The sequence below is a fragment of the Grampus griseus genome (assembly GCF_964374135.1).
Source record: "Grampus griseus genome assembly, chromosome: 9".
NCBI classification, from domain to species: domain Eukaryota; kingdom Metazoa; phylum Chordata; class Mammalia; order Artiodactyla; family Delphinidae; genus Grampus; species Grampus griseus.
This window is the reverse complement of record NC_139003.1, coordinates 802067-819971: the sequence shown is the minus strand read 5'-3', so window position 1 is coordinate 819971 and position 17905 is coordinate 802067. Positions and strand designations below refer to the sequence as shown.

Sequence of the window (17905 nt, the reverse complement as noted above, 5' to 3'; positions counted from 1 at the left end):
GCTCCGCAACAAGAGAGGCCGTGATAGTGAGAGGCCCGCGTACCGCGATGAAAAGTGGCCCCCGCTTGCTGCAACTGGAGAAAGCCCGCATGCAGCAACGAAGACCCAGCATGGCAAAAATAAATAACTTAATTAATAAATAAATAGTAATTAAAAATGAATATCTGGTAAAAAAAATTTTCAAAGCTTTTTAATTACTGTGTTGCACATGACTTTGAAAAGTACATCCCCCTTTTAACAACTGATTCGTCTGAAGGGGGGCAGGGAGGCCGCCTTTGTCAGGACTGTCCCAGCTCCGCATCTCCTGGGCCATCATCTCCCGGACACAACCCCCAGGAGCTGGTGTCGAGGGGGCCGGAACGGCACGGGCCACTCAGAGGTGGCCCTTCCCGGCACACGCGTGGTTTCCAGGGGCTCCTGGCCGTCACGATGCCCCTGGCAAGGCAGTGCTCTTCTTGGTGATCGGTGAGGTTCCCCACAACAGGCTGTGTTCAGTTCGACTGCCCTCCCCTGGTCCAGGGGCTGGGCCTTCCTCGCTGATGCCATGGAGTCTTATCAGTATGCACAGATTCAACCACCGAATAACACCGCCGAGAACAAAACCACGTGCCTGCCATCTGCTGAGCCTCCGTGCGCACGGGAGCTTCGCGTGTACCGTGTTTAATCTCTCCAGCAAAGCAGGCGCCGTCGCCTCCATTTACGACGAGGACCCTGAGGACCCAAGGGCTGTCCTCCCTTAAAGGGAGCCCAGCTGAGTCACAGGTGACGCCGCCAGGCCGCCCGTCACCTGCATGTTCTAACCCGGCCCTGCCCCCTGCTGGGCCTCCCACCCACTCCACGCCAGTTCCAGCGTCTATGACAGGATCATTTCAAAGGCGCTCCTAATAAGGGTGATGTAAGGAAAAGTGCACGAGAGTGAGACTCAAGTGAAAGGGACCACGCTTGAGAAGAGTTACGTGGAAAGGACAGCGACACTCTCAGAAACGGCAGAAACGCCGCTAGCAGGAACCAAATCACCAAGTCAGGCGTGCGCCACGTGCCACCTCCTCTGCATCCACTCTGTCCCCTCCCCTCCTTCCCGAGCGCGTCATCCAGAGGCCGGCCCGCTGCTCCAGGTCGTGGGAGCTCAGACCACGCGTCCACAAGCCTCAGGGCTTCTTGGTATTCAGGGGCTACCTCCACTCGTGACCCTCAGGCGGCCTGGGTCCTGTCCCTCAGGCGGCCTCTGGCCCAGCTCCCTGGCCAGCCGAGTCCTCTGCAGAGGGAACTGCGGAGCCCCCAGGGGTAGCATGGCCGTCGTTCCAGCACCTCTGCTGTCGGACGTTCCACCCAGGAGCCTGGGCCTCGCCGCAAGCGCAGCGAGCGCTCCTGAAGCAGCTCCTGCCGTGGCGCCCACAGCTCTGGTGGCTCATCCAGCCACGGGGCCTCCCGGTCACCTCCCTGTACAAGGAACGTCACCACGTCCGGCAGCAGCGCCACCCTCCCTCTCCACCCCCGCTGTCGCGGCCGAGCCGAGTCTTCCCGGGTCCCGCCCCCCCCCCCCCCCCCGCGTGTGGCACCCGGAGGACCTGTCCGACCCTCCGTGCACGTCGCATGCAGCACCCTCCGTGGACTCCCCAGGCCCCAGGGTCCGAGGGGATGCAGCAAACCCCTCCCCGGCCCCTGCTGGATGCTCCCGGGGTGGACAAGGGGGCCTCCCTGCCCCTGGAGACTTCCTGCCGCGGCGTCTTCCCCCCTCGCCGTGGGAATTGGGTTCCGCCCCCTCAGTTCCAACCCCACTTCCACAAACGCTCTGAAAACCGTTGCTCTGGGACCTCCTAGCAAGTGCAGCGACTGCTCGATGTCTGTGCTCGAATTAAACGTTAATTATTGTACAGGTCACTCGTGCGACGACGCTTCCCGCCGGCGCCTGACACGCGTGTGGATGGTGGGGCTACGTCTGGGACTGAGTCCCGACATCTAGCGCAACTGCTTCCAAAACTAGGAGAAAGTCCTTCCCAACTCGAGCGTCCACACCCACCACCAACACACTAACAGCAGACCCACGTGGCACGGCTCTGGGTTTACGCGTGGCTTCTGGGACGTGTCTAATCTAAACCACATCTGCAGAGTTTGAGGCCCGTGGGACCCCCCAAATCTAATCTTCCCTCCGGTGCCGACAGTTTTCTCTAAAGATCTCACGGACGTCCCTGGATTCCCAAAGACGGAGCACACAGGGGTTGTTCACCTGCCCCAACACTTGCGGGACCAGCAAGAGAGGCCGACGGGGCACCAGGGCCCTCCTTCCTTCCGGGACGCCACACACATGCCTCTGGGATGCACACATGTGACCCCGGGATGCACAGCCGTGACCCTGGGACCGCCTAGCGTGGAAAGCACGCCCTGAATGGAGGGTCCGTGTTGCCGTCACCAACTCCCTACCTGACACCCGGTCTGTGACGGCCCAGCCCCTGTGCAGCTGAGCCCTGGCCCTGGCACCAGCGAGGGAAGGGTCACCCCGCTGCACGGGGCATATCCAACCCCTTATGGCTGAACACGACGTGGGCTCAGGTGCTCGCTCCCCAGCACCTGCTCTAACGCGCGGGGACGTGAAAGCCTCTGCACAGAGCCTCCACTGCACAGCCGCGTCCTGTGTCGCCATCTGTCACCCTGCTGAGCCTTAACCTCCCTGGCCTCGGTTTGCCCGGCTGTAAAACAGGGGCAGTTCTGGCAAGTCGCCAGGGAAACAAGACAGGAGGCAAATAAGTACAATCTCTGCTCCAGGAAGCTGAAACACGTCTTCCAGAATCCTCCAAACCTGCGGGGTCCTCATATGGGGAGGGAGGTGTGGAGGGTCGGCAGTGGGCACGGGACAGGGGGGCCGCATCCTCGCCGGGCTCCTGCAGGGTCCAGCTGACCTGGCCTGTGCACAGGACCTCGTGAACACGTCAGGCCGTGAGTTCCCGCTGCGTCTTCAGGAATCGCCCTTCGTCAGCGCGGTCGACCACACGGAAGGGAAATCACACCGCTTCCTGCCTCACGAGGACTCACGAAGGGGGACCCGAAGGGGGACCCGGGATGAGGCTGGCGCCTGCGTTCCCTGAGCTGGTTGAAGCCCCCACTGGCTGGGAGTCCGCGAGGCCCTGCAGCACCGCCCACCTGACTAAGAGCCGCATCAATCAGCACTGCCTCCTCGGACAGCCATGATTAGATTATAAAATCACAACCGCGGTCGTTGTGCGTCTGCCGGCATAATTACACCAGTGTGCTGATGCCGTTTTAATGGCCTCTAACGATGTAATAAGAAATAATGAAATTTGCTTGACAGCTACATAACCATTAACAAAACATATGAAGCATAACTAGTACTTCCATAAACACGCAGACAATCCTGGAAGTGCCGCCTCGTGGGGCAGATTCCTCTCCTCTCCTGCCACGATGACCAGCCCTGAGAGCATGCTGGCCACGCGGTCATCCCCCCAGGCCTCCCCAGGTCAGTCCCTGCGGCTGGTGCGTGTCCTCACGTGCTGGGTCCTGGGGGTGACACACAGGACGTGCATGTGTGGCATGGGACACCACACACACCCCCGCAGACCACGTACAGCATTAAATACTCAGACGTGCGAGACGAGCGTTAACTGGGCAGGACGGGGGTTCCCAAGGGGCCTGGGCGCCCAGAAGCAGGCTCGAGGGCAGACGGGGGGGCTCCAGGGCCGGGCGAGGCTGCGGGGAAAGGGCCGCTCGGGGGTTTAGTCGCGCGAGGGCCCTGGACCAGACTCCCAAAGGCTGAAAGAGCGGGGTGCAGCATGGCCCCGGGGGAGTCAGAAGCCCCCGTCCCCTGAGCAGGAAAGAGACTGGCAGGTGATGTCTACAAAAGAGCTGGTCTGGGAACCGGCCCAGCTTCCGAGGCTGGAAAGCCCCCAGGACACCCGTGTCCCCAGAGTCTCCAGACCTGGAGGGACTGAGCCGCAGACCCAGGTGAGGGGCCAGAGAGGGGTGCCAGGCAGGCTAGGCAGCGTCTCCTGAAGGCCCCAGGCCTTCAGGCCCCAGGCCCCCCACTGGAGCCCCCCAGGACTGACGCCACTTCCCACAACTCCCTTTCCTCTCCGACCCTCCCTCAAACGTTCCCGTGGCAGCAGTGGGGGGGCGCGCAGCCCCGGCCTCCATCCCATCTGGAAGGTTTCTAAGAAACAAGGAGCGGCAGGGGGGCAGCAAAGGGCACGTCTCCAGGAAACAGCCCGGGGCTGGGACCTCTGCCTTCCGTCTGCTGCCTGGTCACCACGGAGGGTTTTGCTAACGGAAGATGATGCAGGTTCAATGAACACAGCCCCGCGGGGGCCTAAGGAGTCCCACCCTAGAGCTCATTCGGGTGATTACTTCTGAGGTGCGAGGACGGTCTCCCAGCGCTGCAGGCCGCCAGCTGCTCCTGGAAGCTCCGGTCTCAGGACCCCTCTGCCTGGTACTTGAGGCCCTCAGAGTTCTCGCACGAGGTTCTTGCCTTTGACGAAGGAGGCACCCACTCCCTCCCTCCCTCCCTCCCTCAACCCTGGGCCACATTCAATGTCCCCTCTACAGAGGGAGGGGTGCAGTGTCACTGGGGGCCGTCTGGGGTGCCAGACCTGCCTGTGCCATCACTCATTCCGCCATGCGTGTTCCGCCATGCGTGTTCCGTCATGCATGTTCCGTCATGCGTGTGTTCCGTCATGTGTGTGTGTAACACGCACCCACGCCGTGCGGTCAGCGTGCCAGGCATGCTTATGCAGACATGCAGCAGGGAACACTGGACCTGAGCTGGGTTCTCAGTGGCCAAGCCCATGGGGACCCCGTGGTGTGTGTAGCCCAGGGGAGTTGCCCACAGGAGCCAGGAACGGGGCAGGAAGCTCCAGGGACCCCCTCCTCCTCTTTGAAGGGAACAGTCAGAACCTCCAGGCCAGGCCGTCTGTCCTGCTTACTGGGCCACGCGGAGACCGTGACAGGGCCAAAGGGCCTGTGGAAGTGGCCACGGGCAGCAGGAACGGCTCCCCGCTGGGCTGCGTGAGGCCCTCCCACTCCAGGGCCTGAGTCTGATGACCAAACCCTCCTGGAGGTCCTGCACACCTGAGCGGTGCCGGACGCACAGCCAATCAATGCGATTTGACAGAGGACAGCTGTAACGGACCCTTGATGTTACAGGTGGGAATACAAGTGGCTTCGGGGGCCCGCATGCGGCTGAACGGAACAGACATGGACCCTCTGCCAGCGGGTGACTCATCTCGCACCCGCCCCTCCCGCCGCCCCTCCCGCTCCGAGGCCACGGCCCGTACCCGGAGACCTCAGCAGCCTCACGGCACTTGGGCTCCACCTGGGTCCCCTGTAGTTCGTTCTCCAGGTGGCTGGAAAGGCGCCTTCCTGGAGAACATCCGCGCTGGCTCCAGCACTGGGACCAAGGCCACCTGGGCTCCGGGCCGGGCTCCCACGGCCGCATGACCCTCCCATGTGGACGTCCCCCCCGTGGGTGGGGTCTCCTGCTCCAGGTTCCTCCCTCTTGGCCTCATCCCTCTGTTCACGGGGACGGGACGGAAGGCGCCTGACCTTCTCTGGCTCTGTCTATGTGTCCACCTCTGCTGGCAGCTCAGCTCCCCAGAGCAGGAACCCTGCCTGCTCTCCACTCCACCCGGGCACTCAGCGCTCGGTAAACATCTGTGCAGCGATAACCGTCCCCGTGGACCACCACGTGCGCAGAGCTGTCAGAAGAGCCTCATTAGCTGAGGGCCCAGCCCCAAGGCCCTGGCTCGCCTGCGGGGGCCAGGCCGTCCTGACGGTCTAGAGCCTCCTGGGTGGTTCCTGGCGCAGCGGGGAGACCTGAAGCCTGGGGCGGGGTTCTTTCAGGGGACTGTGGTCCTTCTGATGATGCTCGGGTTTCAGCTGCTCTTACAGAAACAACCTGAGCCCCGCTGGGCCTTTCCTTCCTCTTCTTCCCTCACCAGTTTCTCTGTGACACAATTAACGAAGCCCACAAGCGCACGGTGGACCCACCAGACGGAGAAGACGCCCAGGGCCCTGCCCACACTCACGCGATGTCCGAGAAGACGCCCGCCGGCATGTCCAGGAGACGCGCCACGTCCTCCAGCACCTCCGTCCCCTTCTCTGGGCTCAGCGGGCTGCGGGGAGAGCACAGGGTTACGCGGCGGGCTTGTCGCACCCGAGGAGCAGGGACCCCCGCAGCCCACCCTCCCGCCCTGCCCTGCTCGGAGAACTGCCCCGGCTGTACCCCTGTCACATCAGGGCTGGGCTGCAGCCACCCGGGAGCAGAGGCCTCCAAGCCGTGATGAACCACCTGCATTTTCCAGCAAGAAGACCAACACCACAATGCGAACGGGGTTGTCAGGGGAGCGTGATGGGCCCAGGAGCCAGCAACTGGCTCATCTCAGCGGGGAGCGGGGGAGAGCGGGGTGGAGGTGGGAGAGGAGGGCGGAGGCCGGGAAGCCAAGTTCAGGAGGGGCGTCAAACGTGCGGAGGGAATGCATGTGTTTAAGTGGATTCGGATTCATTTCTAAAATGAGTTATGCGCCAGTGAGGACACTGAAAAGTCACACTTTTAAGGATGGCAGGACAGCGCAGCAGCAGCGGCTCCCCAAAGGGGCCCACGTGCCACAGCATGGAGCCTCGGACCCCCAGCAAGGCCAGCGGCCCCAGGGGGGCACCTCCAGCAGCGCATGTGACTCAGGTCCCTGAGCCCAGCCTGTCTCGCACCCCAGGCGCTGCCCGTGAAAGCCCGTCAGAGCCCTTCAGAGGAGAGCTCGCCTGCGGTTACGTGAGCACCGTCGACAGCTGGGGTTTCTGTCCCAGCCTATCATTCATTCATCATCCAGCAAATGTGCAAGAAAGCCACTGGGTGCCGGGCGCTGTCCGGGAAATTCAGCAACAGACACTGAGCTGCTTCTTGGGGTTTATATCCAAGTGGGGACACAAGCAGCAAAGTCACCAACAAGGGAAAGGGCCTGTGTCGTTGGGGGCTGAACTGTGTCACCGAAAACGCACACCTTCACGTCGTAAACCCGGAACCTCAGAATGTGGCCTCACGTGGAAACAGGGTCCGTGAGGTCATCAGGTGGTCCCTCATCCACCACCGCTGGGGTCCCCATGGCAAGAGGAGGTGGGGACACAGACACGCCCGGGGGACGGCCGCGAGGACCCAGGTGCCAAGCCCGCTTGCCCCTCCCGCCCCCCACAGAGGGCGGCACCGTGTGAGTGGAAGGCGGTGAACATGCAGGGGGTGCCCGATGGGCTGTCCCAGGACCGCGTGACTCCAAGAGACAGCAGGGGCGCAGGGCACGAGAAGGAACCAAGGGGGGTCCCAGAGGCGGGGGCCGTGGAGGTGGGCGCCGGGCAGGCCCTGCAGCCTGCTGAGATGGTTCAGGTGTGCGGGCAGGAGGGACCAGCAGGTGAGCGAGACCACGGGCGAGCGGGATGCCTCCGTAAGGGCGGAGGCAGAATCCCCGCGCAGACGCGTCGACAAGGGCTGTGACGTCGGCTGGCGTCAGGGGAGGGCTCCAGACGCCTCTGCGCCCCGAGGAGATGCGGAGAAGCAGGCGCAGCGACGGGACTGGGGGCGACTGCTCTGAGATTCCCAGGCTGACCACCGCGTCCCTCAGAAGACGCTGTCACCCAGTGGAGGAAGCGCTCGGGAGGCTGCGATCAGCGCGTCCCACCGCGAGCTGGCGGCAGGTCTGGGCCGGGAGGCACGCCGCCCACCGCGGCGCCTCGCGCTACACCCACCTCTTCCCTGGGGGGAGACGGGCCGCCAGCCCAGCCAAGGAGCTGGAATGTGCTCTCTGGGTGGGGACACCGGTTGCTGCCAGCGGCGCCACTTTTACTGACTGTGCCAGGCCCGCTCGCCACACCCCTGCTGGTGACTCCAAACCCTCTGCAACCTCCAAGCCGTTCTTCCGAAGGTGAGGAAGGAGAGGTCGGTCCCGGTCTGCAGCTGAGGGGCTACCCCCCACCCCGATCCTGCTTCCTGAGTAAGTAGCCCTCAGGGCTGGGGACCCTCCCATCAAGGGTGGACGAGTCCCCCAAACACGCTCTCCAGAGGTTTTAAAATAAGAATGTTTTTAAAGAGGTGTGTGTGCATGTGGTGCAGACACGGGCCCTCTACCCCGTCCCCTCACTCACGGAATCCCAGGGACACCTCTCAGAGCTGGCATCTCAGCCCCACCGGGAGGTCAGCTGCCAACCGGGAAAGGAGTCCACGCGGAACCCTGGTGCCTGCCTCGCCGCTGCCTGCCAGGAGCTGCAGGTCAGGTCCGTCTGTCCCTCAGCCAGCCTGGTGCTCCAGCACGTCTGCATCTACATGAAGTCTGCTGGGACCCCGAGCTCCGCGCGGGGACAGGCCTGGCTGCACGGCAGCCCTGCGGGCACCTGTGCCCTGGTGACGGGGCACGGGTCTCGAGGGAGCCATCCGGTGCTGACCCCAGCGCCAGCTCAGTGCGCAGGAGAAATACCGCCACATCAGAGGGGGACGAGTCCCACAGCCCGGCGTCAGGAAGACAGGGCCCTGTCCCCCCTCCCCGGCTTCCGGCCACTAAGCAGGCCCCGCCAGCTCTCACCCCTAAGGCCACGAGCTCCTTCCTCTCCCCGAACCCCCCTCTGCACGTTGACCCCAAGCCACCCAGCTCACCACTCATGTTCAAAGGTCTCTGAGGATTTTGCGCATTTTGGTCCTGTCTGCCCACGAGCTGCAGGCTTGCGGAGGGCGTGACCAGCTCTTATCTTTTCCTTTCTCTCCAAAGTCCGGACACAAACCAACTTCCCTACCAGGTTGCTACGAGATTCCACGAACCCCGTTTCCTAGCCTGTCTTCAACAAGGGGTAACGTAAGGAGATGCGGAGTCCGGCGCCTCCGTCGTGGATGTCAGGCCCACTGTGAGCCTCCTGGCCCTACCTTCTTCCACCCTCACAGCCCAGAAATTGAACATTTTCCTCCATTACGAGATTATCTAAAACAGCCTTGAAGATAATGATGAGGTTCGCCAGCCCAGAATGTTCTCAGTGGCCGGCTTGCTCTCCAAGGAGACACCTCGATGACCGGAGCCGCGCGGTGACCCCGTCGGCCCCTCCCGTCTCGCTGTCACGGCTCTGGCAGGCAGATGGCTCAGGACAACAGCGGCTCCGTTCTCGTGCAAGTCGGACAAACGAGAGGTGCTGACTGTACTCAAAACGAGCACGCAGTTGTTTCTGTTTTATTTTTAAACTATGTGGCCATCAGCTGTCATGTCATGGTCTGAACTTCCTCAGAAAGCAGTTGGGGTTCATTTCAAAAATCAATGGACGGATACAGCACGTGCAATTTCAGGGGCCCGCCTGTGACAGCTGCCACCCTGATTACCTGGACGCCCAGCGCCGCCTGGAAGAGAGAGATGGCGCTTTTAGCAGCTTGAGGTCAGAGCCGGCAGCGGCCGTGGGGTCCCCTGCCTGCCTGGTTGTCAGCGGCAGGAAGGATTTCCTGTCGACAGCTGGGCCGGGCCTCCTCACTAAGCCACTTCCTTTCTGAAGCCACACGTTCCTGCTGTTCAACCGCGTTAAACAAGGCTGCTGCCGGGAGCTACCAAGTCAGCAGAACAGGCGAAATGGACTGCGTCGGCGTCCTGACCTCGACGGAAGCCCGCCGAGGGGCAGCCGCGCCCCGCTCTCAGGAGAGCCTGATGGCCACACGCACAGCCCCACGATGGCCGCAGTGTCCTGAGTCACTGCTGGACTAGAGGAAGGGGCCAAAACGAGGAGGTGATGAGGGAGTTTCGGAGGCCACTCTGAAAATAAAGACTAGTGAAAACGGCGTAAGGGGCAGAAAGCTTAGGACCAGTGCAGACTTCTGGAAGGCGTCCCTCCGCCCTCGGCCGTGCGTGACTCCACGGAAATTCTCTCATTCACTGCTCACACAGACCTGGGAGGAAGGTCCCGTATTAACCTCACTCGAGAGAGGTGGAAACTGAGACTCGGGAAATTAAATCCCTTGCCCAAGATCGTGCTAGTAAATCCCCAAAGAAAGATGGAAACGGAAAATGTCAAGGTAACGCTGGGATGTCGGCTTCCCAACTGCTGCACCTCTGCCTGGATTTTAGCCCAACCGGACTGAAGAGCGTCTGCACCCGTAACCTCTCCAGGTCTTATTTTTCCAAGTGCTATCGTCTCTTACTTACGAGACACGTGAAACCAGCAGAGAACGGGATGCGGCGACGGGGCCGGATGCCCCGCCAGCCCCACGCTCGCGTCTAGGACTCCGCGTCCAGGAGCCGGCCGCGCTTCCACTGCTTCACTTCCGAATGAGTGATGGGTCACAAAATGACAACGAGTCAACCTTGATACAACGTTTTTTGAGATGATACTTGAAATCAATGAACAAAATGAGATTTTCACGGGACTCACCGATTATTCCAGTTATCCGCACCCATCACTACAACACAAAATGATGCTTCTCTTTTTAAATCATCCTATAAGGTAGTTAAAATTTTTGCTAACCCACAGGAATTCTCCCCGATGCAGAGAAGTGACGCTTCTGATGAGGACAATCCTGCTGGCGTCACAGTGATTCAAGTTCCCAACTCCCGTCTGGCGCCACTATCCTCCCTGCAGGAGTCGAATGAAGGCCCCGTTTTTCAGAGCGTGAGTGAGCGAGCCTATGACAATCTGGGCAGACACACTGAGCTCCTGTGAGGGCTGAGCTCCCCGGCATCGCGGAGCACAGGCAAATTCACCCCGAGTCTCTGACAACCCTGAATTACTCTTATTAAAACCTGCTAACAACCTGCTAACAACCATCAACTCTTCACAAGTAAATCATAAATAGATAAAAAGCTGTTGTATGCTAACAACTTAGCATTTTTTAACATCAAGATGAGACTGTGCGTCTCAACATAAATATATTCAAAATTTTAACAAATATGTTCTCCATAATATATTTGAATAAATATATTCTCCAAAACAATTTTATTCTCCAGGAAAAAAAAAATTGCCAACCGCTTAATACAAATCTAAGTATACAACGTCTTAGAGTGTCACCTTTATAAAAAGTGCATTGACGTCAAAAACATAAAAGTGTAAAGCTTTTGTATGCAAAGTGAAGCTGCTATCCACTTAAAAGGGACTTGGAAAGAGAAGATGTTTCATGTAAGCCTCATGGTAACCACAGAGCAAGTCAACAGCAGCACAACCTAAGGGAAAAAGCTTTCAGCTTTTCACCGTTGAGTGTGACGCTACCTGTGGGTTTGTCATACGTGGCCTTTTTACGTTGAGGTATGTTCCCGCTATGCCCGCTTTGTTGAGAATTTTTATCATAAAAGGAAGTTGAATTTTGTCAAATGCTTTTTCTACATCTCTTGAGATGGTCCTTCTCATCTGCTTCCAAGACATTCCATGCAGCCCAGACACGCCGTGTGTCCCATACAGCGGAGCGCAGATCAGGGTCCGGGAGGAGTGGGGGGCGGGAGGGACCATCTCCTCCCGGGAGCCCCTCTCGTGACTCTCCTCCCTGCCCCTCCTGCGGCCCTAACCTCCAGCGGCACCCACTCGTGGGGACCCTCCACCGAGCCCCCTCGGGACACACGGCCTCCGTCAGCGCAGCCCCGCAGCGAGAAGCAGCGGGTGGCCCTCTGCTGGCTCCCCCGTCCCACCCCCGGGCCCCGGAGGCTGACCCCAGACCTCGCCAGGGCGGACTCCTCACCCCAGCAGTCGTGGTGCAACTGCCGAGCTAGATTTCCGTCCAGCCGAGGTCACAGCACAGACGATGCCCGCGGCACAGAGAGCGAGGCGGGCACGGTGCTGACGGCCAGCATGCCTACTGGCCGGTCTCCTCCATCCACCGCAGGTCCCCTTATCCCTCCTCCACGGGCAGCAGAGGATCCAGCAGAGCGGACCCTGACCTCGCCACCCACCCCTGGCGCCTGCAGGGCCGTCCTACGTCTGCTGGGGAAGACCTCACCGCTCACTGCCCGTCCTCCAGCCTCATCTCAGCCCCTGAGGTGCCCACGCGCCTCCTGATGCAGGCGGGGCCTTTGCTTGTGCCGCTCCACCCGCCTGCCCCCGCAGAGCTCCAAGCAGGGGCCCTGCAAGCTCATCTGAAGCCTGAAACCAACTCCGACGTAACCAGTATCCACAGCTAGCGTTCTAGTAAAGCTTTCAAGTCATCGTTCTACGTAAGCCTATCTGCCTCAACCGAGTCTCCTCTCTGGATACTTTTTTTTTTTTTTTCCAGTTTTCCTTTTCCCTCTGGCTTCATTATTCACTTGCAGACTTACTACTATTTTGACAGCAGGGCAAATCTCATCTTTTCATATTTTTCTCCCTCTTTCCTAGTCCTTCATACGTAGGAGTGGAATTTAAACTGCTTAACTTCTGACAGATTCAAGTCTTGGCCCATTTATAACACAGCTGAGACACTTTGCAAAAAATCAATTGCAGGTGTTAGGGTGTGAGGGTCTGTGGGGATCACTGTGGAATTTCAGGGCATCACTGAAGACAAAAAGCTAAGCTTCCCCGACGATTATGGAAATCCAACAGCAAAGCAGCTGGGGGGCTGCGTAGATACAGTTATGGATGTAGATGTAAATGATACAGATGTAGGTATAGATATACAGGTGTAGGTATAGATATACAGGTGTAGGTATAGATATACAGGTGTAGGTGTAGATATACAGGTGTAGGTGTAGATATATAGGTGTAGGTGTAGATATACAGGGGTAGGTGTAGATATACAGGTGTAGGTGTAGATATACAGGTGTAGGTGTAGATATACAGGTGTAGGTGTAGATATATAGGTGTAGGTGTAGATATACAGGTGTAGGTGTAGATATACAGGTGTAGGTGTAGATATATAGGTGTAGGTGTAGATATATAGGTGTAGGTGTAGATATACAGGTGTAGGTATAGATATATAGGTGTAGGTATAAATATATAGGTGTAGGTATAGATATATAGGTGTAGGTATAGATATATAGGTGTAGGCGTAGATATATAGGTGTAGGTGTAGATATATAGGTGTAGGTATAGATATACAGGTGTAGGTATAGATATACAGGTGTAGGTATAGATATATAGGTGTAGGTATAGATATATAGGTGTAGGTGTAGATATATAGGTGTAGGTATAGATATATAGGTGTAGGTGTAGATATATAGGTGTAGGTGTAGATATATAGGTGTAGGTATAGATATATAGGTGTAGGTATAGATATATAGATGTAGGTATAGATATATAGGTGTAGGTATAGATATACAGGTGTAGGTATAGATATATAGGTGTAGGTGTAGGTTAGGTGTAGCTGTAGATGTAGACAGACACAGACACAAATAGATGACGCAGATGTGAGATGTACAGAGGTACAGACGTAGGTATAGGTATGAGTGCAGGTGTACCTGTAGGTGCAGACATGCAGACACAGATATGGACGTAGATATAGATAAATGTAGGCGTAGGGGTAGATGTCGGTACACAGATATAGCTGACACAGACCTAAGCAGACGACACAGATGCAGGTGTACAGACACAGGTATCCGCGCAGGTGCAGCTGCAGACACGTACACACAGGTACAGGTCTTCATGGCTAAACGAGAGCAGGGTCCCCACGTCACCAGACGCTCCTACGTTCCGCACTCCCAGGCTGGGCTGTAGAACCAGCCGGTAGGAGTCGGGCTCTAAGGACAGCCATGCGGCGGACAGAGGCTGGAGGGCCAGGCTCCAGGCCTGCTCGGCGCGGGCCGGGCTTCCCTCCCCGCCCGGCCCCGCCCACCAACAACACATCTCGCCCTTTGCTGCAGCAGAAGGATCCCATGCGGGAAGGGGGCTCACAGTCAGAGACCATAAGGGTCCCCTGGCACCATCGTCCCTTCTGGCACCTCTGGGCAGCCAGACATGGCCAAGCTGACCTGGAAGGCGCTGGGCCAGAGAGGCACTGAAACTGTTTTCAACACCCATCACACTTGCACCTTTATGGCATTTTCTCACTTCGTCCACCACCACGGTTAGAGGCCAGGCAAATGTGAGATATCCTCCAGGTCTAGAATTCCAGCCAAGAGCAGACGTCAAACTCCAGCACGGCTCTATAACCTCAGCAGACGTGAGCCAACAAGCTAATAAACGAAAACAAAGTTCTGACACTGATGTGACAACTGGAAATTTGAACACAGACTACATATTTGACGATATTAAGGGATTTGGAGTCCTTTGTAGGTGTGACATGGCATTACGGTATGTTAAAAAGAAAGAATCCCTCTATTTTAAAGATATTTCATGAAATGCTTCTAAGACAGTATAACTGGGATTTGTTTCAAAGGAGGAGAGCTGGAAGTAGGTGGGGTGTGACCGGCCTGGGCTGTCTGGGTCGCTGGGCCTGGGTCAGTATCTTGCTCTTGTGTGTGTTCAAAATTCTGCACAGGGAAGAGCAAACACAGATCTGCTGCCTCGTGAAAAATACGAAACTGACAGCCCGGGAAGCCTCTCGGACGGGGGCCCCGTGGCTGCATCTCGGCACCCAGGACGCCCAGGCCCTCGAGCCGAGGCCGTGGGGACACCGCCCAGGCCCCTGGAGCGCGGCCACCGGCAGGTTATCCTCGAGACCCCCAGGCTCCCTTAGATCATCACTGAGGATGCGGATGTAGGGCTTTCTAAGCAGAACCTCTGTTTAGAGGCAAAAGCCTTGCCACTGGCGCTTTTGAAGACTCAGTTCTGTGACTTGGATTTCTGTTACCATCGGAGCCTCGAACTGCCTCGGGAAGGACTCTCACATCAGCTACAACCATCTTCCTAGCATTTACGCACAGCCCGCCCCCAGCGGGCTGATCCTCGAGCGGAGGCCTCAGCTCCCGGAAGTCCCTCCTCACCCTGTCACTTACTCCCCCAGCACCCCCAGTGCCTGTCTGGCACTGGGGGTCCAAGACGGACAGAGCAGCCGCCACAAGAAGCATGATGTCTGCGTGAAGGCATGGTCTGCAGCTAAGTAAACAGATCCAGAGGGGGCTCCACAGAGAAGCCCAGCCCAGCCCACCTGAGGAGTGAGTGTTTTCCCGTAGCGATTCAGAACCACGAACATGAGAGCCCGGGGGTGGCTGGAGGGCGGGGTCCTGAGGTGACAGCAGCCGGGTGGACGGGTGAGGGCCTCGAGCCAGGGAGCCTGCGTGATCTTACAGCAGCACTGGGGCTACATCAGGAAGGGAGGGACGCGTGCGGGGAAAGCAGGTGGGGGACTGCAGAGGGTGCGAGGGGGAAGGAAAGCACCGCAGACCACCAGCGCCTTTGGAGGAGCCAGGCGCCAGGGGCTGGGACGCAGCTGAGCAACTGCTGGTGCGGGCCCTGCTCTAAGCGGAAGAACCCCACAGAGTGTGTCATTCCACCTCCAGGTAAGGTTCTGAGGGGAGGGCGGCGCCCTGGAGGAGGGACCCTGACCAAGGAGAGCTGCCTGGAGGAGGTGGCATCTGAGCGTGCTGGGCCAGGAGCAAACCCAAGGCCTCCTGTCAGGACCCCTCACATTCCAGAGCGGAAAGGAAGCAGGCTGGGGAGGGAAATGGAGCTGCAGGGCCCAGGCCTGGGCAAGGCCGTCGTCGTCGGGGACAGAATGACACGGTCACGTTTAGGTTACGGAGCGCTCTCCTGAGGGGGAAGTTTGGAGGGGATGCGAGGAGACCTGGGAGGGGTCCTGCAGGGGCAGGGCTGGCGTGGAAACGTCAGCGTCAGCGTGGGCAGAGCCTCCCGGACAGGAGAGGAGCCGGTCAGCTGGGGGCGGGGAGGGAGGTACCTCACCCCAGGTGACGGCAGAGGAAGCGGGCGGGGGTGGGCTGAGCGCCGTCCCTGGGCTCCTGCAACCAGTACGAGGAGAGCGACGTGGAGAGAGCTGGGTCGGGGTGAGACGTTTACAGGTAAAGATCTGTTTCGAGCTGTGACACGGGATCGCGAGCGTGGGGACCCACCCGGCTAACACTGCTTACGCCTTCATTAACAACACAGACACCCCGGGGTGTCTGAATCTCACAGCCTACTTTTGTACTTTCCTCAGCTGAATTTCAAAACAACCCACCAAGCTGAACGGAGATATGTCTGACTGTCTCAGGGGAAAAATTACACCGTGTTACGTCCGGATCTCTTTCCTTTTGTGAGCACCTCCTGTGTCTCGGTCATTGTGGGTCCTCAACACTCGTCCCATTTCACAGCTGGGGCGCCAAGTCCAGAAGGGCCGGTAGGAAACAGACAAGGCAGAACTGGGCCACCCTCTGGGGCCTGAAGACCACTGTTCACCGTTCTTCTCACTGACAGTTCCCAGAACTACCAACTATGCAGTCAAGAATTTTCGATTTGGGATATTTTTTGTTTCTTTTTCTTACCATTTTTTAATACACAAAGAATGATTATTTTCACTCCTTACGGCATCCCCCCGCCCCCGCCAATCTTAAGTGATAGTAAACCCATCAAACCGAAGACCGTCTTTTAAAGACAAACAAACGAAAGGATGGATGGTGTCATGGGAGGGCTGTCCAGGAAGGTTCCGCACAGAGATGCGGCCACACCTGAACACGTCATCGAGACACGGCCTGAGAGTGGCGCCGAGTAACTACAGTCTGCGCTGCCACCGTATACACAGAACCGCCCCCCGACATTCTGGAGGTCTCCTTCTCCAGCAAGGGAGGGAGAAACCGCAGAGATGGGCAGGACCCACTCCTGGCTGCCCACGAGCCCAGAAGCAGCCACGTGAGCTCTGAGGGGCTGCTCGGGCGGGGCGGGGCGGAGTGGAGGGTGGAGGGAGACCAGGGCTGGACACCCCCCTCCCGCGGCTGAGCGGAGCCCCCCTTCCCGCCCCCCCCACGGCTGCCAGCGCTGGCGGCTCTCCCACTGTGGTGAGGGGTGGCGGAGGGCGGGCAGGCTTCCCCGAGGGCTCGAGCGGCAGGTGTCTGAGAGGAGAAGGACGGCACCCGGCCCGGCAGGCAGCCCGGTGCACAGGCCTGGGGCGGCACACGCTCCCGAGGCCTTGCCCAAAGGGGCCCCTTCTTCCGGACTCCACTGCCCAGGCCCTACCCTTGCCCGGAGGAGGGAGGGCGCAGCGCGGCCCGACGCCCCTGGGCGCCCTCCTGACAGCCTCCCCCGACCCACAGCCTTTGCTCCGCTTCTCCCCGGGGGCAGCCTCCCCGCGGCGAGCGCTGCAGCTGACGCCCCGATCTGGTGAGCGTGCCCCCCCATGCGTTCCCGCGCCGCCGCCGCCACGACCCGGGTCATCTGCCGCTGTGGGATTCCCACCCCGAGGCGGCCTCCGCGGCCTCTGCACTGAGCCCCAGGGGGCAGCCACCAGTGGGACCCGGGCTTCGCCCCACCTTGGGGGTTCCAGGTGATCCGTGAGGGCGCGGGGGCCGCGGCACGTGCTCACGCAAACTCGGTCTGCGCGGCTCGGACGACCCCTGTACAGGAACAGGTCTGCAGGACACGAGGGCTCGTCTCCTTAGGGGGGCGTCCCTGCCCAGCACACCTCATAGCTCCCAGGTTTTCAGCTGTAAAAGCGGCTTGGCCTCTGCTGACGGGTGAGCGTCCCCTCTGCTTCACATGCAGCCTCCGTCCCGTGGTCACTTCCTGCCAACCTAACTTGAAATTACGTTTAAATCGTCCTCGGAGGACCTGGGATGGCTGCCCTGCCCTTCACGCGTCTTGAATAATCCATCCAGTTTGTAGAGAGGATGAAAATGCAAGTGGCAAAGGATTAAACGACAGCCCCGCCCACCAGGAAATGGACGCGCGAGGCCAGCCGCGCCATGCCTGCCAACGTCAGGGAGGAGACGGCACGCTCCTCCTCCTTTCAGGAAGAACCAAGCAACTAAAATAAAGAGAAGAAAAGAACAGTGTCGGATTCCTGTCAGTAAATAGTTGATCCATTAAGGCTTAAACTGAGATCTGGGGAAATCTTGCCCCCGAGAATCCC

At 59.0% G+C, this 17905-nt stretch overlaps 1 protein-coding gene across 1 annotated transcript in view; it reads right to left on the bottom strand.

Annotated features, from left to right (window-relative positions):
- Positions 1-17905, bottom strand: part of PTPRN2 (protein tyrosine phosphatase receptor type N2) — a gene marked incomplete at its 5' end in the record, with an annotated part of 671781 nt that overhangs the window by 402430 nt on the left and 251446 nt on the right. Inside the window, one exon of the mRNA XM_082661426.1 lies at positions 6033-6119. Within this exon, the coding sequence (XP_082517552.1) occupies positions 6033-6119 (87 nt within the window). The remainder of the gene's footprint in view (positions 1-6032; positions 6120-17905) is intronic.